The sequence below is a fragment of the Equus asinus genome, chromosome 4, assembly GCF_041296235.1.
Source record: "Equus asinus isolate D_3611 breed Donkey chromosome 4, EquAss-T2T_v2, whole genome shotgun sequence".
In the NCBI taxonomy this organism is placed as follows: domain Eukaryota; kingdom Metazoa; phylum Chordata; class Mammalia; order Perissodactyla; family Equidae; genus Equus; species Equus asinus.
In genome coordinates this window covers 107089632-107115562 of record NC_091793.1, presented here as the reverse complement: position 1 = coordinate 107115562, position 25931 = coordinate 107089632, and the positions used below count along the sequence as shown (strand labels likewise).

The 25931-nt window shown below is 37.9% G+C and overlaps 1 protein-coding gene across 2 annotated transcripts in view; it reads right to left on the bottom strand.

Moving 5' to 3' along the window:
* Positions 1 to 25931, bottom strand: part of XIRP2 (xin actin binding repeat containing 2) — a 72276-nt gene that overhangs the window by 9709 nt on the left and 36636 nt on the right. For both annotated transcript variants that reach the window (XM_014860402.3, XM_070508044.1), the window contains exons 4-7: positions 11900 to 12010; positions 11436 to 11508; positions 10366 to 10496; positions 305 to 9686 (exon numbers count right to left, since the gene is read on the bottom strand). In XM_014860402.3, coding sequence (XP_014715888.2) covers positions 305 to 9686; positions 10366 to 10496; positions 11436 to 11508; positions 11900 to 12010 — 9697 coding nt within the window. The remainder of the gene's footprint in view (positions 1 to 304; positions 9687 to 10365; positions 10497 to 11435; positions 11509 to 11899; positions 12011 to 25931) is intronic.

Here is a 25931-nt window from a genome sequence, read left to right as displayed (position 1 = left end):
TATTTTAGCTGCTGCTTTATCCAAAGCCTTATTTACTTTGACAAACACAGGTCTCAATAACCTCTATAATAGGATTTGTTATTCTCACACAGTGCAGGTGAATCAGATGCTTTTGTAAAGAGAAATTAGTAAAAGCAAGCACTGTAAAGAGACGGATATCAACAACCAGGGAAAGCTGTTAGTTTTGGGTTATATTATTTGGTTATTTCCACGTACTATTTCATCTGCAAATCATCTTAGTTAGCTATGGAACGCGTGCCTTTAAATGGGTTAATCTGACTTCACACTTGGCAGGCTCATTTACCACTTATAAAAGCAGATTCCTCTTGGAAGGCAGTTCTCATCTGACCTGCGGAAGCATCTGAGGTTGCATAGCCCAGGCTTTTAAAAACTCTTTCACTCTCCTGCCACGTCTCTTGGAAATTCCTCCTGACGTCTGGAGGCGAATCAGAAATATCTAAAATATGGCCTGCGATGACATCTTCATAGGTTGGTGGGGCATGCTTGAAGTCAAAGCCAGATTTGCCAGCTTCTGGGCTACGTGATGAAGAGACTGACGTCTTCGACCCAACAACTTGACTCTCGAATGCATCCACACCTGAGAAATGTTCACTCAGAGACCTTGTTTCAGAGCGCACGCTGTGCTGCTTAACAGGATTTTTTTCTTGCGGCGCTCCAGGACGATTGCAAGAAAAGTCTCTAAAACTAGTGTTCTCTAAAGATGTTAATCCAAATTCCTCCTTACAAAATGTACGACTTTCTTGTTTTATATTATGGTTTGAGTCTCCATTTGCATAAACTCTTCTATTTGACTTGGCTTCAAAAACTGGGCCATCCTCAAATTCCCTGAACCATCTGTTTACTTCATTCTCATGGTCACTCACAAAATTTTCAGCCATTTGAACAGTTCGGTTGGCCGCTTCATACCTCTGCGTGTGCTCTGACAGGCGAGGCCCTTCCACTTTGCGGATGATTTCGACTGCGTCAAAACTTTCAGTATCCGGCACTATGTGCTTGGCGGCATTTCCTCCGTCTTTGTGTACATAAGTCGCCTTTTTCTCTACTTTCCTAACTTCCTCTTGAGCTTCCATGGATTCTCTGAAGGAACCACTGTCAACATGATTGACACTGATAGGTATTGTGATTGTGGGTGGAGAGTCCCTACCACGAGCTTCTATCTTAATTTGACGTCTAAGTGTTGCAGGAGACGTGATGATCTCAGACCTCTTTTCTACAATCGGGACCGGGGTGACTGATGGACGTGGGATGGTCCCCTTGGATAACTTTGCAGTGGTGTCTTTGAGTTTGACAAGTTGTTCAGAGCGACTCCTTGGTGGAGAAGGGGAGGTATTTGCACTGTGAATTTTAGATGTTTGCGACACGGGCCTTCCTGGTGATGGTTCGGCAGAACTGTCGTTTTTAGGGGACTGAGAAAGCTCATCCTTAGGAGAGGTTTCCGTTCGCCGGGCAGTAGACTCGATTGTTATAAAAGTTGGTGATGGTGGGCGTGTTTTTAAAGAGGAAGGAGAAATCTTGCTGTCGTCTAGTTTAACTTCCTGATGGATTTTCACACGATTTTGAGCAGTTGCTTCGTGATGGGTTGCTATTTGGTGGTGCTCTGTTTTTTCTACAATTGTATTTTCTTTCTGTTCAGTGTTTTTATTGCAGCTGACACTAACAGGCGCTTGAGATAATGTTTCATTAAGACTAGTAGGTTTATTTCTCTGCTTTCCTGCTTTGGAGGATGACATGGCTGTTTGAATTGTATTTTCACAGACAGCAAGCAGATCCTCTGCTTGAGTTTTAATATGTGTTATTTCTTCTTTGATTTTTTCTACATTATTCTCCATAGCAATGTGAACTCCATACTCTCTTTTTTCTTCACTTAATAGCCATACTGGAATGATATTTAACAGTGTCTGAAATGTTTTAAGTCCATTTTTATCTGGCTCCGCTTCAAACTGCTTTACCCTAGACAAAATATGTTGTAGTTCTTCACGTTTTCTCAAGAATTCCAATATATTTACAGCACATTTTCCATCATCCTGCTGGGATTCTTTCGCAGAGGAAAATAAAGATTTGTTCTGTGTAATCTCTTGCTTTGAATCTTTAGTATTAGAGAAGACTTGTTTCTGTTGTATGCCCTTGACTCCAAGACATTTTTCTTCCTGCAGATTATTATACAGCTGGGGCAATTTTTCATGTTCAACTTGACTTTCAGAAGTCTGTATTTGTGTCTGCTGAAAATTCTGAGCCTGTGAATCAAGATGTGCATTCGTAACCTCTTGCTTGACTACCTTCTGTGCTGATTTATTCAAATGTTCTTGTTTTCTTTCAACCCTTAGTCTGTCTTGCTTTAGACAAATCATTGGTGGTCCCCGAATTGTTTCTTCATTTCCTGGAAGTTTGCCACTCTCAGATGCTCTAAATTCCCTTTGCTTCTCATGCACTATGTTGAGCTTACTTTCATGACTTTTCCCTGTGGGTTCCATAGGCAGTGTTACTGTTACTCTTTTCTCCTGCTTAGGTAATTGGTAATACTTTTCAGCCACAGATTGCTTCTGACTATATTCAGTGCTTGCCTCAGTTTTCTCGGTTTCCTGGTACTGTCGTTTGGTAATGGTTTGAACGTCAATTTCGGACTGCCTTTTCTGGCCTTCATAGCTGTGGTCTGTTTCATTTAATTTATGATCCGGCGTTGGAAGTTTGATGGTTTTAACTTTGAAACTTGGGGAAAATGGTTTGCTTTGGGGCAAGTGCAACTGCTCCAGATACTTCTTCTGTTGTGCTTGTTGCGTACTGCACTCTTGGTGACTCTGTTTAATTTCACAAGCTGATTTAGATTGTATCATGTCCCTTGAGCTCTGGAAAACTTCCTTTTGCATAGTATCTTTGTCTTCTGAGGCTGCTGTAACATGTTGGAGACTCTTGGCAGTGACTGTTACTGCTGGTGTTATGGAAAGCTGCTTATCAGGACGCACTGCTAGTACCTGAGAATTCCTCTGAGAGTCTGGCTTGGGGTGGGCCAGAGAGACCCCCGAATCCATTCCAGGTAGAGGAACCTCCTCATTTGTTTTTTGCAACAGCACTTCCTTTTCCAACTCTGATATGTTTTGTTTTTGGCTTTCCGTTTTGACTATGTTGTAGCAAGAACTCGCATGTTTCTGTTTTTCAAGCTCTTCTCTTTGTTGTCTGTATTTTTCTTCAGCAATCATTAAAGGTGTCTTAAATTTTCTCATATAAGGTTTTGGACTTTGTTGTCCTGAACCCTCTGGAAATGAATGAGATTTTAGGAGAGGTGCTGTCAGTTTTTCCTTGGGTGGCGAAGTTTCTGAACCTGTCTGTGAGAGGGACCTTGTAGAGTCCACAGATAATTGTTTTCTTTCATCAAGACTTTTTCTAGCTATGTTCTGCTTTCTCTCTGTGTGTCCACTGCTAGTTGCCATCATTACTCTTCTCTGATCCTTTGAGGGAGTAATTTTATATTCCATATCAAATGGGGAATTATCCAATTCAACTTTCGGGGAACGATGATTCTTCTTGTCTTCTATCTGCTTGGGAAATTTGGGTTTGGGCAATGTGGGAGGTGGCAAAACTACTCCTGATTTTCCTGTTATGATTTTAGCCTGAGAATGCGTTTGCTGAGATCTTGAGGCTTCCTCTTGGGAATATTGCATGAATGCTCCACTGTGCTTTTCTGGAACAGAGGAGGAAAGGCAAGGTGCTGGTTTTGGTAATGGAGTTGGAGGAGGGGGAGGTGGTGGAAACATTGATAGACATTCTCTTTCAGATTTCTCATCTTCCGGTGGTGGAGGAAGAGGGAAGCCTGGGAAACTTTCAAATTCAGCCTTTCTTGTCTCTGTGGACAGTGAGGGAGGAAATCCATTTTTTTCAGGCAACATCATTAAAGGAGGTGGAGGAGGAAGAGGAAATTCTATTTCAGATGATGCATTGGAAGGTGGAAGCGGAGGTGGCGATGGAAGTGGAAGAGGCCACTCACTTTCTTTTACATTATTTTCAGGGTTAAAGTTGATTGGATTAAAGGACATTTCCATTGCCTTTTTTAAGTCTGTGGAGGTGTTTGTCTTCATTAGAAAGTCCTGGCTCTTCAGATGAACATCAGTCTGCTTTTTGTCTGTTGCCTTAAATTTATTGTGGCTTTTTTGGGAGACTTTCGCTTCTGTTACATTTGATATGTCTTGATCTACAGGCAAAGTCTGCCACCTTGGTGGAGGGTTCACATTCTTTTTCTTTATATCTTTCTTAGAATATTGCATTTCTTGTTTTAATGACATTTGCTTCTGAAAGTCCCCTGAAACTTTACAAGTTTCTCCAACTGTCTTGTTGATTGGACCCTGGGTTGGACTGGGCTTAAAGCTTTGTGTATCTGTTGATATTTTAGTGTTTTTCATATTTTGGGGTCTCTTTACAGGGAAAGCCTCGGTCTTCTGGTGTTCATTCATCAGTTCATAAATTTGAGTCTGTTGCTTTCCAACTGCTTTGTCAATAGATTGGGTAGAGTTAAAGGCTGCATCCTTCTTTTGTTCTCTCACTGTCTCTGATTCCTTAGTTTTTACATTTTTCTTAACTAACACAGTTGAAGTCAATTGTTCGCTCTCATGTTTATCTCTAAGATGCTGCTCTGTTGTGGTGTCAATCTGGACACCCATTCTGTCCCCCGATTCCAATACATTTTTAATAACTTTGTGGTGTGGGTTAGATAGTCTTCTAAGGCTTTTCTCAAGAGCATCATTGTTTTGTTCACGATCTATGACAATTTTTACAGTGCCTTTTGGGGCTTTTGGAAGATTAACCTCAGTTCTTTCTTCTGTTAAATTCCCGTGACGAGATTTGCCTGTAGTTTGATTGAGAGTGTCTGTTTCCCCTTGCCACCTGGCTGCTGGCTCAAATGGTCCTGGTCTTGGATGAAGAAGACTTTTTTTGTCACTCTGAACAGCCACCTGATGAATCTGCTTTTTCTGCTCTTCTGAGGATCCTACCATCACCGCTTGCACATCTTCTTTGATTATACCCTTTTTATCTACCTCTTTGAAAGCTCTTTCTGCTTTTTTCAGATTCTTTAATGATGCTTCAAGGTCATCTCGGATAAGCTCCTTTTTCAGGATTTCTGTCCTTGTGTTTGCAGTCTTTTCAAGGCATTCAATAGCTTTCTCAATATCACCAGGGATGGCATCAGACTGTTTAGGTTCTTTCCATTGGTGGCTTGATTCCTTAAGTGACTTGAGTGTGGCCAGCATGTCACCTTTGACAATTTCTTGCGTTTTAGCTACCATTTTCTGGTTTATAGCCTGGCTGAGGGAATTTAGGGTTAATTTCAAATCACCTTTTATAATTTCTTCTTTGGGTGTCTTACAAGATGTATTCTGAGGCTCTGTCATAAAAACCTTGACTGTATTATGCACATCACCTGGGATGATGTCAGTTTCATTAACAGTACGTTCAACCTGAGATTCCCTTTTCTTTAGTAACAGTTTTGTGCCCTCAACATCACCGCCAATTATTTCTTCCTCTCTTTCTTGCTTCCTAGTTGTTAGTGTTTCATTTGACCCTGTCTGGAGTTGTTTGAGATAGTCTAAAGCTCCAGTTTCTATGCACGTTGTAAAAAACTGAACATTTCCCCTCTCAGAGGCATCAATTTTCGCCCTTGCAGATATTTTATTGTTTGATATGGAAGATAGCAAATTATGAATGGTACGTTTTACATCACCTCCTATTACTTCTTCACGTTCAGTTGTGTCACCAGCATTTTCATGAAGAAGACAATAAATAGTCATGTTAATGTCTCCTCTTTCATCTTCCTGAATTAAAATTCCTTTCTTTACAGAGCTTTCCTCAGAGAGCAGGCTTTTTATTGCTTGTTGTACATCACCACTCACTATCTCTTCTTTTTCAGTATGAAATTCTGTTGATCTGTTTAATAATTGAGTTTTGGTCAAATTAACATTTCCCTTCTCCTCTTCACTAACCAAAATCTCTCTTTTCGTACAGTCTCTTTTGGAAAGTAGGTTCATAATTATATTTCTGAGATCAACCCTGATGATTTCTTCTTTCTGTATCTGAGGAGATTCCTGATTCATTAGCTTGTACTTTGCCATTCGAACATCCCCAACTTCATCAGCTTCAATGATGATTCCAGGAGCCTCAATAACTTTTTGAGAGTAGAGCTCTTCTAATGTTTCTTTAATGTTCTTGCCAATAATTTCCACCTTTTCTACCCTATTTTCATTAAATTCATGAAGGGGTGTAGTTTCAAAGAGCCATGTAGTTGTCTTGACATCAGAAGGAGGGATTTCTTCCTTGGTGAGTTTTGTGATGCTTTCATCTGCTCCCTTAATAGAATCCAAGGACTGATTTTCAAAAAGCCATACTGCCTGCTTAACATCACCTTTTTGCATATCTTCCCGGGTGACTGTTTTGATATTTTCATATTCTGACCCTTCTCCTCTCAGTTCATCTATAGTGTGGGTTTCAAATAGCCAAGTAGATGTTTTAACATTGCCCTTTTGTATTTCATTGACACTTACTGTTCTTATATAAGTATTCTTACCAAAATTTTCAGACTCAAAGAATTGTTTACTAGTCTTCACATTCCCACCTTGAATATAGTCAACCGTGGGCACAATATCACGTGATTCTTCTGAAATCTGATCCAGTGGCTGTGTTTCAAATCTGTATCTGACAGAACTAACATCTCCCTTCTGAATATCTTCTTGTGTGACAGATTTAATAACATACACATTCTCTGATTCATTAATTGAGTCTAATGGTTTTGTTTCAAAAAGCCACCTTGTCCCTCGTACATCTCCATGAATTACCTCTTCCTTTCTAACTGTTGTCACTTCATGGTAACACCCTTCTCTGTCTTGAATTGCATAAAGTGGCTGGGTTTCAAAGAGCATTCTGTAGCTTTTTACATCACCCTTTATTACTTCTTCAGCAGTTATTTTCTTGGTGCTGATATAGTCAGATTCTTCTTTAATCTCATCTAAAGAAAAAGTCTCAAAAATAAAGCACCCCTTTCTTACATCGCCACCTTGTATGTCTGTCACTGTCTTAACTAATTCATCACCTCCTTGCCTTTCTTTTATCATATCAATTGGTTGGTTTTCAAAAAGCCACCTACAATTTAAAACATTGCCTTTCTGAATATCTTCAGTCTTTAGAGTTTTGATCTTCTTCAAAACTTCCTCTGAACTAGAACTTATAGAATCTAAGGGCTGACTTTCAAATTTATGCCGCATGCTGGAAACATCCCCAGCTTGGATGTCCATTTCCACAGCCTTGATTTCCTTTCCTTCTTCTCCTTGTATGCTGTCCAAATTTTCTGTCTCGAAAAGAAAACATGCTGTGCGAACATCCCCTCCTTGGATCTCCTCCTGTTTTACCGTTTGCAATTTGACTGTTGCTTCAGAGTCATCTTTTATGGTATCAAGTGGCTGAGTTTCAAAGAGCCAAGTACAGGCTTTGACATCTCCCTTATGAATTTCTTCACTGCCAGTCATTAATGAAACTTTTTCATAAAGAGACTCCATTGGCTGGGTTTCAAAAAGCCATCTACAGGTTTTGACATCCCCTTTAACAATATCTGTAGCTTGTTCGGTTTTACTTTCTACTTCTTCCATATTACTAAAATACTTAATAGAATCAAGAGGTTGGGTTTCAAATAGCCATTTAGCAGATTTTACATTTCCGGTCTGTATTTCTCGAGCAGATATTCCTCTGATTATCTGAAATTTATGAATGCTTTCATCAAACTGGTCAATGGGCCTTGTTTCAAAAAGCCATCTACAGCTTCTTACATCACCTCTTAAGATTTCTTCTTGCTGGACTGTCTTTACTTGATGATATTTTCCAAGGTGATCTTGAATGGCATATAGTGGAGTTGTTTCAAAGAGTGATTTATTTAACTCTACAGCACCCCTCGTGACTCCTTCCACCTCTATTTTATGTGATGCATCAAATTTAATTAAATTGTTTGATTCAAAGATATGTGTGTAATTCCTTACATCTCCTCTGTCAACTTCTTCAAGTTTCACTGTTCGTATGTACTCTTTTTTATCTTCTCTAATCTCTTCTAGAGGTTGGGTTTCGAAAATCCATTTTTGATGCCTAACATCCCCCTTTTCTTCTTCAGAGGCAGTAATTTTGTGAAGTTTTCCTACAGCAGGGCTATCTTTTAAAGCCTCTATTGGAAGTGTTTCAAATAGACGCTTAGTAGTTTGTACATCACCCCCTATTATCTCTTCAGATCTTACAGCATCTACATCAGGAACTTCTTTTAGAATGTCCAATGGCTGCGTTTCAAACATCCAACACTTTCTGGAGACATCTGTACCTATTATTGTTTCCTTTTCAGTGATGACTTCTTCTGACTCTTCTTTGATTTTCTCCAAAGGTTGAGTTTCAAATAACCACTTTGCCCTACTCACTCCACCTTTCACATTTTCTTCCATAGATATTCCTCGGACGACTTTAATTTCTGTGATATCCTTGTTAATTGTGTCCAAGGGCTGTGTTTCAAACATCCAACGTGCTGTTCTCACATCCCCCTTTTCAATGTCTTCCCTGTGAACAGTTTTAATTTCTAGCATTTGGCCTAAACCATCTCTAATAACATATAATGGTTGAGTTTCAAAACATTTTATACTCCTCTTAACATTTCCCTTAATTTCTTTGAGCTCAGACCTGAGTTGCAATAGGTGAACCTCATCCACTGAATGAAGCTGTCCAAGCTGATCCAGATGTTGAGTTTCAAACATGTATCTCACAGCCTTGACATCCCCCCCAGTTATGTCCTTTATGGTAGGTACCACTAATTCCTCTTGACTTTGATGCATTTTATTCATTGAGTCTAACGGATTTGTTTCAAACATCCACCGGGCTGTGCGGACATCTCCTCTGGCTAGCTCAGGAATTTTCTCAGCATTTTCTTCAGTGGCAAAAGAATGATCCCCTAGTGTGTCTATGGGTTTGGTTTCAAACATCCACGTGGTATATTTCACATCACCACCAGCAATGATTTCTTGATCAGCAATGCCCTTGGAGATGTGATCTTCATCTGGAGAGCCATTGTTGATGGAATCTAATGGCTGATTCTCAAAGATCCATCTCATGGACTGCACCTCCCCCTTCAGAATTTCATCCCACTCCAAGTGTTCTCTTTCTGAGTTCAGATGTTTTTGAGAACTGTCATTTGAATTTTCAAAAACATGCCGGGCTTGTTGCACATCTGCTGAAACTGAGCTTCCTGGGTTCACTTGACTGGAAACAATCTCAGAAACCTCACTGATATAATCTTTTTCTAAGTTTTTTCTTAACTCAGGATGGATGTGTTTATATAAACGATTTAATTCATACAAATTTCTTTGCTTGGAATATAATTCTTTGGGAACTGGTGGTATTCTAGGAGGGCTGGGGACTTCAGGGGACTGAGAAAATGCTGTCACATCTATTGGAGTTTGAAGTATATCAGGTTGGGGAGGAGGAAATTCTTCTGTCTTTCTTAAAGGAGTGGCATTAACTTGTGCCAGAGTTGAGGAAGTGGCACTGTGGTCACTATATCTTGTGGTTGATGTTTCCTTTCTCTGGCTGGTTGAAGTGCAAGAAGTGGAAGAGGTCCCCACAATTGATGATGGCTTTAAAGTCTCTTCATATTTATTTTTGATCTTTAAGGGAGAGAAAATCAAATCTTATAAAGATGGGTGTCACAGTAGAGACTTCCTAGGCACTGCCCTTCGCTTATCCACCTGCTTTGACATCTCCATTGGGAACAACAGGGGATACATTCCATTTAGAGACCTACTTACGAGCCATATTCAATGTTTGTTACTATCTTTCCTATAATCTGTTTGCACTTTTAGAGATATATTCCCCATCCCATACATCAACAACTCAGTTTTATCATTTTACACATAGTCTTGATTTTAACATTTACACATAGTCTTGATTATTTTTCCTCCTTCATTTAATGTGCTATGTGGAGTAATCTGGAGGGAAACAATAAAAGTCTCAAAGTACTTTTGAGGGTTGTTTTGTTTTCCTTCGAATTTTAAAAAGAACAGAGTGAGTATCGGACATTTAGAATTGACTGTGTTACTTTATCTAATGTTAGTTATGAAACTTTAGAGCATACATAATTTTTCTTCCCTAATTTCCTCTAGTGAGAAAAATTTTAACTCTACCACTTTATTTATGTAGAATGATATTCTCCTTATGAAACAGAATGAGCACTGGATCAGAATATTTCTTTGTTGAAAAACCACCTCAAACAGTCAATAATAAAATGCTATACATTTACATCTGGTTTTATTCTTAATATGTTTCTGTGTAGAGATACCGTCTTACCTTAATCTGCTTGGCTGGGGCCACCTCTTTGTCAGAATAAAGGACCTTTTCCTGGGCAGACTTTTCAAATTGCTCTTTTAAAAACTTAGTTGAAACCTTTGGAATCTCTTCATCCTCAGGTGTGTCAATGACTACAGTCAGAAAAGAACACCAGGGATATTATGTAACTAATAAACATGATGTTTAAGAAGAAATTATAATGCTATGGGAAACTTCTCACAATATAAGTAAAAAGATTCAAGGCACAAATGTATACATACGGCACTATTTCATTATGTAAGTTAGTATATGTCAAGAAACATAGGAAGAAAATGGTGGTGGTGATCTCTGGATGAGAAGTCATAAGTGATGGAACTTTTGTTTATTTTAATTGTGTATATTTTCCAAGTTTTCTACAAGTATGTCTTACTTTTATGCTCAGGAAAAATAATAAAAGTTACTAAAAAAAGAAAAGAACAGAAGAAAAGCAAAAGGAAGACCTACTTCCTTAAGCAAAACCAAAATAACAGCTGTAGTCAAGTAGCGTTTGGGTCACAGTTGGCTTAAATCTTCCCTTTTAGCTCTTCAGGACAGCAAAACTTCTCATTCCCCTTTTATAGGCAAGACAGTCTGTTCGCATCTTATGCAAATTAGCTCAGATTTGTCTGTAGTCTAATCTCATATCTGTAGGTTGGAGAGCTGGACTTAAAAGTGCTTAAATCTGTTATTAAAAGTAATACAATCCAGATAACATTTCTCTTCTCAGGGAGCTTGATAAATATCAAATTTTATTCTAGGTCCCTGAGGCAAAAAGCAATTCAGAGGTGGCTGGCTTATCACCTTCTAGGCTTTTAGGATGAATACCTCATAGGGTTGATGGGCAATGAACTATTTTTAGAAGCTTATTGCATCTTTTACCACAGACAGAACCTAATTATATACAGAAATACTACCCTGCCCCCTCTGGGACCATGAGTCATAGTTACTAACTTTTCTTAGTGGGAGCAATTGTGCTTTGAAAGTCTTCCGTTCAAACATAGACACGTCAATAGCAGAAAGGTTACTGGGGTCAGATAATACCAGATTCTTACCTGTTTCTTGAACATACTGGTGGAACTGAGAAGCTTGGTTTAGTTCCTCGGTATGCTTTTCAAGATGAGAGACCTGTGTTTAAAGATCATTTTAAATAAATAATTGTTTTTAAGGAGTCAGTTTTTTCAGTATTGCACATCTATTCTTCGTTTCACAGTGATTTTCATCTAAGACTTCAGTGCACACTGAGAGATGCGAATTAAACTTCTAGCAGTTATTTTAATGCTTGGGCTCATGCTATAACAGAACTTATATGAATTGACACCTAAAGTGCCCTCATGTTTTTAGAATCCTCATTTTATTTTTCAAAGAATGTCAACTGCAAAGTGGGGAAAGAGACACTGATATGTATTGATACTAAATACATAAATGACAATAAAAGCAATTGGTTACAACAAGGTCAGAATTACAACAACACAGTTCTGGAAACTGTTTGCAAAGGATTGTCTTTCTAAGTAGTTACCATTTGTGTTCCAAGAACATCAATTTTGTGTGCTTTGGAAGCTTCTTGTTCATTTTTTTCCATTCCCTGCTTGCTTCTTGAAATGTCGACCTGGCTGCTACGGGTTACCTCCTGAAAATGAACGAATGAATGAATAAATGAATAGACAATGCCTTAAGAAAAGTCTGGAAATTTTAACATTTTTTATTAATGCAATTTCAGTGACGGAAGCTTCTAAAAAAAATTAAGTTTCCTCAGTGCATTCATGGCTGCTATAACGAATGACCTCAAACTTAGTGGCTTAAAACTGCGCAAACTTAACATCTTACTGTTCTGTAGGTTGGAAGCCCTGCCTGGGTCTCCCTGAGTGTTGGCAGTTTCAGAAGATATGCCTTCCTTTCTGCAGGCTCTAGGGGAGAATCCAGTCCCTTGCTTTTTGCAGTTCTAGAGGCTGCTCGTTGACTTGGCTCATGGCTCCCCTCCTCTATCAAGCTGAGATTTTCTCACACTGCCATCTCTTTGATTCTCTCTTCCCATCCCCTCTTCCACTTTTAGAAACCCTTGTGTGTAGATTGGATCAATCCAGATACTCTAGGATTATCTCGCTGTCTAAAGGTCAGCTGATTAGCAGTAGTATTTCCTGCGATCTTAATTCTGCTTTGCTATGTAACTTAAGTATTCACACATTCTGGGGATTAGGACCTAGACATCTTCAGGAGCCATTATTCTGCCTGCTACTTGTAGTAAGCAACAAATGTTAATGATGCCGTCTTGAATCAATATGAGAAAGATGAACTTCAAAAAGAAAATGGAAATTCTTAATGAACAAGAAATATATTTTTGCTGTTTATAAGCTAAATTTGTGTGTTACAGAAAGACATTTCAGTCTTCAAGCTGGCCATCAAGTTTGATGACGCATCCAGAGTTCAGTTGAAGAATATAACCATGAAATATAGCCAGTATAAACAGACCATATTATGCTGGTGTGTGTCTCTTTCTTCACGCACAGGGCTACTTTTGATTTTGGTTAAGTTAGCACAGGTGACCTGGCTGAATTGGAAACTTGAAGCTCCTGTTAACTTTGGTGATCCAACCCTGCTCTTACTACAGATTGCGATCTGACAAAGTAAATGATTGATTAATTGATTGATTGATTGATATGATGAGGCGGTTGGCATACTGCTAAAAATCTTAACATCAAAAAATAAGGATATGGATAGATGACTCTCTAAGAATACATGTATTTGAATTTGTTTGAAGTTGGAAGTTCACTTTTATCTTTATCTCTACATGACTGAAAAATATTATTTTTGAGATCTGATTTTTAAAAATGTGAGTAGAGGATAGTCAAGTGAGCAAAGGTGCATTATTACTATTAATCAAATAGGAGCACTAAAATTTTTTTTTATGGAGTTAAATAGTTTTAAACTATCAAACTCTAATCCTTTAAACCAAGAATAAGTTTAAAATCCATTCATGAGATCCTGACGTGTGATTTTCTTTTTTGCTAGTGGATTTGTAGTGTGTGGCTCTTTTCCCCCAAGGGCATTTGGTGTACAGGGTTAAAGCTCTAATTAACGAAGTGGCAGTCAGACATTTACTTCGAGATCTGTAGCATGATCTGAACTTATTACACTTTTCTAGAAAGGAAAATTAAGAAAACTAGTTGATACTCTGCCAAAAGTCCTACAGAGAGTTGAAGCCAAAATGTAGTTTACACTTTAAAATGTAGATTCTATTTCATTGGATGTGTTAACTAGATAGGAGTTATCTTTTCACAATATATATATATATCAAATCATCACAATATATACTTTAAATATTTTATAATTTTGTCAATTATATTTAAGTAAGGCTGAAAAAAATGTAGATTATATCTCATTATATTGAAGACTAGTGTAATTTTTTCCCCAAGCACAATGGTTTTCTAGCCTGAGTTAATGATCCACATACATCAAATGATATTTAATAAAATGTTTGGCACACAGTTTGTGCTAAGGAAAAGCTTAATGAATGAATAACTAAAATAGCAAACTTTGATTAATAAACTAATTTCATTCAACCTTTTAGTTGCCAGAGAACTTCCTAGAAACTGGGGATAGAACAGTAAACAAAATGTGTACTTTACTTTCTCAAGAGGGAACATCGAAAATAAATAATCCATATTCTTTAAGTTTAAAGATTCATGATTCCATATAATAAGAAGATTTGCATAATCAAGTTTTATTTAAGGCTATCAATAACATTAATCTGGAGGGAACAATAACAATCACTGAAGACTGCAGATAGAAAAACAATGCATAGGCACAAATAACCACTCTTTGCATGACAGCTGTTTACAACTGTGCAAGTCTTCCCATCAATAGGGACATAATGGGAATATTCTATGGCATTCCTATGACAAACTGAGAAATAGGAAGTACTGATTAAACAGTGAAAGAGCAAAGGACAGCAGGAATCTGACCAATACCAGGGTCCTTCTTGAAGGGCACCATGACCATCACTGTAGAATCATGTGTACCTAGAGGGCCATGTGACAAGCTGTGGCTCAGAGACATGTTTATTTGGCTCACTCAGTGTTTTCAAAGTGTCGAATTAGTTGACACAGAAAAATCAAGACTTCTGCCTGCTTTTGAAAATTTTGAAGATCTGTCAACACTGAGTTCACATTCCAACATGGCAGCGCCTTGCTGGAACAACGTAGTGGCCAACCTTTTTAGTTGGGGCATGTACTTTTCAGTTGGTCATTGTTCCCCTCACTCACTAATATTTAACACCAGGTTCACATTTTTTAAAAACCTGCCTGGAACCCATAGAAATTTTAGTTTCTGGAACTTGCTATTAATCATCAGGCTGAAAGAATAGGATTAGTGATGTGAATCTGTGTGTTGAGAAAGACAGATGCAAAATATTGGGAGTAGAAAAACAGTAAATAAATGTATTTTTGACACATATTTTAAAAATTATCATTTTCTGGGCAAACACTGGACTTAATGTGTATCTACTTGAATAAGAACAATCCATGCCTTTCATCTCTAAATATATTTTCTTGTCGAAGATGACACAGCATAAACAGTACAAGGATACATAAATTTAGTTTAGAGTTGTGAGTTTCTACTTCAGCACTTATGTGCTATTACTAAACAGAGCTGTAATTGCTACACTACTTTGGTATGTTAGTGTCAATGCATCAATTTTACTGCCCCTTGGTTGCTGTAATTTACATAAAATCTATCTTAAAATATTCCAAGATTTTGTTTTCATCACTTACTGTGTTTCATATTTTGCAACTAGTTTAGCTTGGATTTTAAATTTGACTTTCATTCTTCCCAGTTGCTGGTGTCTATAGAGTGTAAGGTTAGGTAAAAAGATGGATCATCATAATGCTCAGGAATAAATCAAATTATACAAGTAAAATGTAACAAAGAATTCTGGCCAGAACGCCATACATAAATTCACACAAAAAAATTCATGAAATTGGTTCTCCAAAATTAAATTCAATATAGATCAGGCTGCAAGAGACAAAATGTGGTTTGGTTCACAGGTAGATTAACCAGAAGTTAAAAGTGGGCGATTAGTCCTAATTCCCTCCTCTACTAGCTATGTTGTAATCTTGGCTAAGTCATTAAATCACACTTAAACTTTTTTAAAAAACATCTTGTTTATCCATTAAAACAAGAAACACAGGGGGCCGGGATGTGGCCAAGTGGTTAAAGTTCTGCGTACTCTGCTTGGGCGGCCCTGGTTTGTGGGTCCAGATCCTGGGTGCAGACCTGCTTCACTCATCAGCCGTGCTGTGGAGTAGAGGAAGTAGAGGAAGATTGGCATATATGTTAGCCCAGGGCTAATCTTCCTCAAGTTAAAAAAAAAAAAAAGAGGAAGATTGGCAACAGATATTTTCTCAGAGCAAATCTTCTTCACCAAAACAAACAAACAAACAAAAAACCCCAAGAAAAACAGATGCTATGTGCTCTAATTTTGGAATCTAAAGGATGAAATTGTGGCACAATTGCAAACAATATCATGATGTTTGCATAACACACCAATCTGATGACAGCTCATATATTGGCCAAATAGATTATAAAAATCTATCCTTGCTATACACTTCTAAGGAGATTTCTCCAGCACAGGAAACAGTTCACATTCTGCTTACGCAACTTGCTATTGTTATTATCATTACAGGAAAAGATATTGTACATTTCTATCAATAAAAATGCAAACTCATTCTAGCACGAGTAAGGAAAGAAAAGGACAGACTTTTTTATGGTGACTCACTGCTGTTGTGACTCTTAGAAGTATACCCAATAGAAAAAAATGTGATGAAAGACTGGCAGAATAGTAAATGACAGCTGCTTCACTAGAGTGGGAAAAAGCTCATGCTCAACGCCAGTAATTCAGCAATTTTACCCATCACTAATCTCATTTTTAATAAAACTAGAAAGGGTTAGGATGCGTTAATGTTATTTGCATCTTTGTCAAACAGACATAAACAATACGAAAAATGTGCTATTTATGTTAGCAAAAATGTCAATGGATTCAAGGTTTGATAGAATAATCAGTTCTTTCTTTTAAATGATGAACATAAAAATTTGTGGTTGAGGGGCCGGCTCCGTGGCCAAGTGGTTAAGTTCGTGCACTCTGCTTCGGCGGCCCAGGGTTTTGCCACTTTGGATCCTGGGCATGGACATGACACTGCTAGTTAAGCCATGTTGAGGCGGCATCCCACATACCACAACTAGAAGGACCCACAGCTAAAATATACAATTATGTACTGGGGGAATTTGGGGAGAAAAAGCAGAAAAAAAACATTGTGGTTGATATATTGTGTTTGCCTAGATTTGGATATATTCAAATTCAAACATGTTTTCATTTGCCCTGAGTTTTCTCTCTTGATTTTTTTTTTAATTTACTTAAAAAATTTGTGGTATAAAATTTGACATCCCTAGAGTTTGACCTTCGAGTTAAGGCTTTTCCATGGTCACTCTACACATTTGAAGTCTTGGCTCAGAAATTATGTTCTCTTTGAAAGTTTTCCCGACTTTTTCATACAGAGTTACCTATTCTTGCTTCTTTTTTTGTACTGCCATGCTGCCAGTGCACATCTCTATTATCAGCCTATCACATTTCACAGTCATTATTTGATAATACGACACTTTCCTTCAACTGAATTCATGCATCCTCAAATCTCAACCTTTAGCTTCCTGGTAGACAGTAGATGCCCCCAAAATATCAAGGAGTGAATGCATGGGCAAACAGTCACATTTTTTCCCTAGGAGTGTGAACATTTTATGATTTTATAAAAGTCTAGTTTAAAAATTGAGATTCTAAATTTTTTCCACATAATCTTCTTTTATTCTTTGCTATTTTGGCTGACAGTCTTTGAGACTGAACATTTCGTAATTGATGGGTGGAGTTACTGAAGCTGATGTTTCTAACAATAGCATGTCAATCACTTTACAAACTGTACTCAGAAAAAGGCCTCTTGATAACATTGCAAGTGCTCAGCACATCTATGGAAGAACACGGGGAGTGCTGTGATGCTGTAAAGAGTAGTTGGCATCATCAGACAGAAGAGAAGCCTGTACCAAGAAACCAAACTATACAGAGGCAACAAACGCATGCGCAAAGGTAAAGAACCTTTCCAAATAGGAAAATGTATTTTCAAATAGCCTTTTCATAAAAAGATCTTCCCCGTGGTGCTAGACAAACTAGTTTGTATGTTCTTTTTTTAGTGGGTTATTATTTATTGAGTTTATGAATCTGATGTGTCCTCGACTATCATGTAGAAACAGCAGTAGAATGCATTGGGCAGAATTACTATGACATCAAAAAATTGCGTTGAGATATTTATGACAATGAAAGACAATACTTTACCTCATTTTAATTTATACAAATGGGGGAAAATATCAAGAGGAAAGAAGACTTAAGGCAATTCCAAGTCCTGATTCTTCGTATAACTCAGTATGCTCAGAAGTGAAGCCTCCAGTCCTACTTGGTTTTCCATAGCAGTCTTGCCTAAAGCTATGAGCAAGTACTAGTTGGATTGTTGGATTGTAAGAGACTGATGATGCAAAACATTTGGAAAAAAATAAAGGCAGCGAATTTTTCCTATGAAATCACTGCATCGCTAAACATGAGTGATCTTACATAGGCTTCACCTATGCATTTATTTATTCAACCAACAGCTATTGAGGACCAAGTATCTCTATAGCATTGTGCTAGGCATTGTCAGTATTATTTTAATGAAAGTTTCTATGATTGTATCTTCATCTATCTATTATCTATTTATCTATCTACCTACCTGCCTATCAATCATCTATCTATTTATCTCTATATCCGTGCAATATATAAAAATATCTACACATATACTTGACAGAATAAAAAAGGCTGTTAGTTTGAAATTATCTTGAGAACAGGTTTGTTATCTACACAGATGCATAAGTTATGCAGATTTATTGCATAAATCTCCAAAAGAAGTGTTATTCAATTAATTTCAACTCTTTCTTGACTCAAAACGACTATGCTTTGGTCATATTTAGCTATAAAGAGCAAAACATCATTTTTTAATAAAAATATTTAATTTAAAAGTAGAAATATTTGACTTCAAAAAGAAAGGTTTCTGATTAAGCAAAGCCAGTGTTAACTGCCAGAACTCTCACTGTCCTCTTCTTTTCAAAAAGTATTATTTAGAGAGCCTTATCCCAGTGTCCAAAAATGCTGAAGATTCCTAAAAAGAACATATAAAAGAAGGACTCTTATCTGGGCCATCAAACGTATTAGTTATATAAATAACAATATTTATTTGACAAACTAAAAAAGCAGGATCCATAAAAACACTCAATTTGCAGTAAAAGACACTTTCTAGAAGTTTTATGTAGATGTATGGTAAAGATGTATATATGTATACAATATTTCAATCTTAACATAGACATAAAGCATCTTAAAACCAAAGAGTCGCTAGGATATAAATAAACATAAAAGCACAATAAAAGAGGCTAAAACTCAGAATCTCAAGGAGCAGTCAAACTGCAAACAAAAAGCTTGCAAAAAGAATGAAAATATTCTAAAGAAAAAGACAACCGAGGTAACGTGTATCCTATGTTAATGAATGCAAACTAAAAGAAACAGAGAATTCTACCTCTTCATTACCACCCCTCCCCCACCAATGTCCAATTGATTTATAAGCCTTGCCAGTTCTATCTTTAACTATCTCTTGAGTCAATGTCCTCTTTACCCTAGAACTTCTGACCCAATAAAGCCCTCATGTATTTAATCCGCTATTTCAGTAGTCTCCTAACTTATCTTCTTCCATCTAACGTTGACCCCTCTATATCAATCCTATACAGCCAGATAAATCTTTCTTAAATGCATGTCTATTCATCTTTAATCCCCTGTTTAAGTTTTTTCAATGGTTCCTGATTGCATTAGAATAAAGTAAAAATTCTTTAGCATAGTATATAATTTTCTCTATTATCTGGCCTTTGCCTACATCTCCAGCTTCATGCCTCAATTATACCTCACTGTATTCACAAATATATCATGCTATTTTACCTTTTGCATAAGTTGTTCCTTTTGCCTAGAATGTAGTTCTATATTCACGAAATTATTTCCGGTTTCAGCTGAAGCATTCTCCACCCTCAGATTTCCTCTTCGACCATCCTTCATCCAGAGTAAGGTTTATCACCTCCTCCTTGTGTCCCAACACACTTCATTTATATTTTCTGTCATAGAATCTACCGTATTGCACTTGTACTTATTTTTCATGTGTCTGTCTCTCTGACAGAGTGAGCTCCTTGAGGGCAAAATAATATCATACTCATCACTGACTCTTTTGTGCCTGACATATGGTGGGTGCTTAATGATTATCCACTGAATAAAAAAAATAAGGCACAGACTCTGGAGTCAGCCTTCCTGAGTTAGGATCACATTTACTCACTTTCTTTGGGCAAGTTACTTAGACCTTCCATGTGTCCATTGCTTGTCAAAAAACAAAAAGGGAGGGGGGTAAATATAGTGCCTATCTCAGAAGGTTATTGTGAGGAGGAAGTAAGTTAATGTATGCGAAAACCTGGCTCATAAGTACTACATTATGGTTTCCTATCTTCACTTCACAAATATCCATTGCACACTTACTTTGTGTCAGCTATTCCCCCAGTAATTCAGGATGCATAGTAAACAAGGCCAAAAGAAAAAAAAAAGGGATTGAATGAAGTAGATTGTCTGTGACTATGTCAATGAATTGCACCACTGAATATTGCCAGAAAATTTTCATTATAGAATTAAGCTCAGAAACTAAAGAAAAAGCAAATTCCAATACTATGGACATTTGTTTTCCACCAGAGAAATAGTGGATTTGGGGGGGGGGGTTATTCAAAGAGACATAGGTGAAAAAGAGATAGGTGACTATGCACATTATGACTCTGCCAAATCATTCTGGTGGCTAGGACATGGAAGTCTTACATAGCGGCGTTGCCAGAGAGTGGCTGTGTGATCACCTATCCAGTTTTTCTTCAGTTCCTCTTTCATGAACTGTTACCTAGTGAACAGTCAGTTCACAGCGATTTAATCTACTATTACACAGTTCTTACCACACTTGGTCTTTCCTGAAAGGTCCTCTTGTATGACTCTCACTTAGACATAAATTGAGAACATTAAGATTTGTAAATTATATATCTTTTTATCAGTCACAGCTTCCAATTTCAAGCCTCAGAGTCTGACTGATTTCAACAGGAAAGGTAATTTGTTAAAGAGACATTGCGTGGCAGAGGTGTGGAGGATATCTCATGGAATCTCCAGGAGTCCGGAGAATAACCCTTGGAGGTCTTGCAGTCAGTAACAGTGCTGGATAATGCCGCAGAACTGTCTGGTGAATGCACCCTTGCAGCTGACACTGGACACCAGACACATTCATTGCCGAAGTCTCTCTTACTATGTAACGGATGTGGCTTCCGGAATAGTTTCTTCTTGAAATTGAATGTAGCTAATCTCCTGCCACCAGCCATCACCAAAATTGATTCTGCATAGTCCCTGCTTCCCGTGTCATTTCATTACTTCTTTAGGCAAGCCTGAGTTGGAGGTGTCTGATTGACACAGTCTGGTTCACTGGCCTGCATCCTAGACACCGGCAAAGCTAGGAGAATGAGTGTACGGTATTTGCAGCTTCTCCTAGTGGAGGCTGGTTCTTCCTCAGTGGGTGGTGGAGTGCCTAAGTTAAGAAGGTGGTTCAGATTTAAAAAGAATGAAAAGTGCCCATTACCCCTGCTCGGAAAGTATTCATGAACACTAAGTTCTTCTTAACTAAACGGAAACCAGTTAAAAACACAAGAAAATGAGTACCACTCATTTTTGACAATAGATAACAGTGGAAAACACTATTCATGTCTTATAATGAAACTGATTGGGGTTCATTTCTTGGCAATATTTGTTCCATGTGACATTACAAGCAGATGCAGGAAGACTTTGAGACGGCTACAATTTGCCTGCTAAGAGGATCCTGAAGAGTTCTTGTAATACAAACCTGCCTCCTTTTTTCACTGTCCCTCTGGGTCTTTATGGCCATCAGTCTTGTTCACTGGGAGGAATGACATTTTAACTCCTTATATAAAATCCAAACAAGAAGGGGAAGAGGCACAGTAAAACAGATTTGGCTCTGATATAAGAATTCCAAGACTATCTGGGCAAACAGGGAATTTCATGGTAATTATTAATTGTGACTGCAGATGGATTACTCTGCTCATATGGGGTTTCTTCAAAAGAAGATAAAATAGGGGAAAAATAAAAAAGGGTAATTAGCTGCAGTTTCACTGGTGAATATATCTACTAGCAACGTGGGGAATGGAAGGAGATTGAAGCAGCAGACAGGCATGTCGGGTTTTGGCTGGAGTTTGTCATCAATTCAAGTGAGAAATCAGGTGAATAAGTCACAGCTAATATCAGTCTCACTTAGAATCCTCATCTGTAATCCGCTGAGACAGAGCAGGGAATCACTCAGGGAGAGACATAGGAGGGGCTACCACTGACCGAGCGTTGTGTGCGGTAGGAAATGTACAAGGCCCTTTACACTGCTTTAACATCTAATTCTTTAAAATTCTACCGTCCTTGAATTCTACATGTTGATTATATGTGAACTTAATTAGTAAAAGGAGGTAAAGGAAAAATGCTATGCAAGATTTTAAAAATACCAAACATATACTGTGAACATATTGTATCAAGTAGAATTCCATCACTCAGCTATTTTGAACCAAAATGCATATTTTTAACACCTAAATGCAATAAGTGATGTATTTGACATGCATTTATGATGTACTTAGAGTCTGTTTAAAGTAGGGACAAGAAAGAAAGAGAGCCATTATCCTCAAGCAGCTAAATATGCTGAAGAACTACACAGTTCTGAAATGCCTTTCAAGAACCCCAAAATTAATAGTCATGTGTGGCAATTTTTATTGTGTATTAATTCTTAAAAAGTCACTGGGTCTTTCAAAATAATATCATTTTCACAACTATATCAGGTAACTATACATTTTGCTTTCTTCCTTTCAGCGTTGGTGATTCAGTTAAACACCTTTTCTAGCAATATAATATTGTCATCAAGTGCAAAGATTCAACAAATATAAAAATCAATGTCATAAGTTAGAGATGTCTCAAAATTGAAAACACACAGAGGACAGAGAGGGATAAAGAACAAGCACAAGAAAAGGCTGTTAGAAGAAGATGTAATCTTTCCCCATGTTCTGTGATGTTGAGATTTGCATAGAAGCTGGAAAAAATGAAGAATTTCCCAAACATATCTCTGCAATAGCATGGTGCTAAGGACAGGATATTTTCATGTCTCTTCCTTTTCTTAGGCCTTGTGTTTTTCCAGTTTTTTTTAGCATGATAATTCGTTTGTAATTATGCAAACTAATAAATAAACGCATATCTGAAAGAATAGACAAGCTTGACTCAATCCAATCATTTTCAAAAACCCATGAGGATGGGTTTATTTTAAGAAATACCAGACCCAGAAGAAGCAGAAAGAGCTAATAATATCTTCTTATGTCAAGTGTTTACAGAAACACCCATTTTCATAAAAGTAACTAGATGGAAAAAACATTTTGCCATTTCTGCTAAGTTCTACAAGCATAATGATTCTGTAATGTTAATGGTTTCTTTTGTTATAATTTTCCTTGCTTTTCACAAAGTAGCAAAATCTAAGTTAAAATTCTGTAGCTTGCCATTACATTATAACAAATTAAAAATAAAGTAAATTAAATTAGCATATTATAACATGTTGCACATGTTATACATATATGTATGTATTATACACATTATAACATATTGAGAATTCTGTTGAGTAATTATACAAAGTGCACATTTGTATTTATAAACTAATACCAGACTTCAGATTGAAAACGGGGCCACACAAATGTCTTCTTCTTCCCAACTTGCCCTAAATGTCTACTCCTTCCCGTAAAAGAAGGTATAGAATTCCATTTTGTCAACATGTCTGTGTTTTACATCTTTATCAACATCAAACAGTTTCTGAGGTCACCTATTCAAGAACCAAGAACATGAAACTGTGCTGTGATTTTGTGTCTTTGTGGAAAGGGTCCAGGTGACACTCTCTCAACAACTCCAGGCCCTGTGATAAGAGCAATACCGCTCCTTTTTTCCTACTGGAATCCTAATTCATTTTACTTTAAAGCAGTGAAGGGTATATCTGTAAGTGCACTTGTCTCCTGTAAATGAAATTGAAAATGGGTTCCATAAGAACAAATAGAAACAGAAACAGAAAACCCACAATACCATTAAGAAGAAGAGAAGATGTGGTAGTGGTGCTGCCGTAATTGGGGTAAACGTTGCTTCTACAAATTCTATTTTGGAGAATGAGTAAGATGAATTGTAGAAAAAAAAGCAACCAATTCAGGATTTTTTGAAAGCGTCGAATCTGTGCTTGTAACTCAGTCTTACTTATGAGTATTTGTACTATCCACTGAGACCCAAATGCCTGAGAAACAGTGCCAGGGCACCGTTCATATGGTAATATTTCTAAACCCCCAGGCCACCGGGCAGATTAGTTCATTTCATTATTTTCAGCACAGTAAAGGAACCCAGGCTGAACGCATGCACTGGATGCACTGCACCGTTTCCCCAAGAAGACAGAGTTTCCACAGGAGACCAAGGCTAACATTTTGCCCATGTCTTCACTATGGGGTTGGAATGAATTTCCCTTTATAATGATACACTGGGATGGCCTGCAGTGCTGCCACAGAGAAGGGAGGAGTGAATCCCTCTACGCACTAGAAGGAGAACTCATATACCAACAGATTCTGCAGACAGGAGCTGAAATTGGAAGTTGCAAAGGGACTGTGACTAAGACTTCATGGGCACGCCTCAGGAGATAGCCAGCAATTACCATCAGCTTCATCTGGGGTAGAGGCATCTGGGGACAGCAGAGTTTGAAAATTGTAGTGTGTGGCTCTAAAGTAATGTGATTGATGTCAGTAGAACATAGAAGGCAGTCTTCTTGTCCTTTATGGGCACCCTGTAACCCAGGGGGAGACCACACATTGGTTTAACTTTGTAAAGAGCCAAATGACTATGAGCATGTTTGCTGAATTATTTAATAAGACTTATGACTACATAATTAAGTCCTGTGTCTTTCAGAAAATAATATCTGTATGGAAATATCAAAGGTACAAGCTCGAGAGACATTGGGTGTACAGATTAGATAGTCCAATGAAATTAAAGTTTTTTATTGAAAAATTCCAATAATTAATAAGTTAAATTTCAGTTTTAATTAATTATAGGTGTATCAATGTGACCTAAGCTAACAAATTCATTAATGTTTAAAATTTTTTTTATTCTAATTGGTTTTATCTTAACATTTTGATGTATCTTTCTTTAGTTCATTTATATCATTCTATTATTTAGCTTATTTTTAATATTTGAATTTATCTTTGTATATGCAAAAATAACACTATTTCAATACTGTCCGCCATTACCAAAGGAATTAAGTGGGTTTGGGGCAACTAGTACCTCGGTTGTTTGGCTGACTGACATTTTATTCGTGATGATTTGTTGAAGCCCTTCCTTTCTCTTTCCTCCACAGTCCCTTGTTCTATTCTTTGACTGCTGTAGGCATCTCGAGAGAAATGCCAAATAAACAGAAGGGCCTTGCTCTCAGAGTAAAGAAGAATGTGGTAGGCAGAGGAGAAGCCTCAGATGAGAAACTACGAAGGGAGTGGTCACCTCTGGGATAACAAATCCTGGCTCGGGTTTGCACTGTCCTGGTCATTGCTGCACATTAGAATCACCTGGAGAGGGGCCAGCCCCATGGTGCAGCGGTTAAATGTGCACGTTCCCCTTTGGTGGCCTGGGGTTCGCCGGTTCTAATCCCAGGTGCGGACATGGCCCTGCTTGGCAAGCCATGCTGTGGCAGGCGTCCCACATATAAAGTAGAGGAAGATGGGCATGGATGATAGCTCAGGGCCAGTCTTCCTGAGCAAAAAGAGGAGGATTGGTAGCAGATGGTAGCTCAGGGCTAATCTTCCTCAAAAAAAAAAAAAAAAAGGATCACCTGGAGACTATAAGTTCCCTGATCCCTGATCACACGCCAGAACAATTAGATCAGAATGACCTGGACTGTCTGGGGAGTTCCAGTGTACTATCAGAGTTGAGGAACCCCTCACTGAGAGCCTAGATGACTGAGGTGACCAGAGCCCCCATGGAGATTCCATGTCCCAGCCTAACAGGGAGAGTGATTTGATTCTAAATCTTTATCCAGACAGAGAAGAGGTAGGCAGTGATGTGTCAGGGGCTCTGAAAAGATGCCCTGCATCAGGTCCAGAGTGATGTAGAAACCAGAAGAGAGAGGATTCATTGAAACCCACCACCACTACCTTCCTGTCCCCCAAACCAGGGTAGCCTGAGTAGAGGCAGATCGTAGGGGCTTCATAAGGAGTGTGGGGTGCATTTCTAGACAGATCAGGCCCACGCAGCCCTTCTTGGAAGCAGGGGAAGAATTAGTGGTTTGTTGGGGCTTGTGGAGAAAGCCTCTCTTTCTTTCATCCTG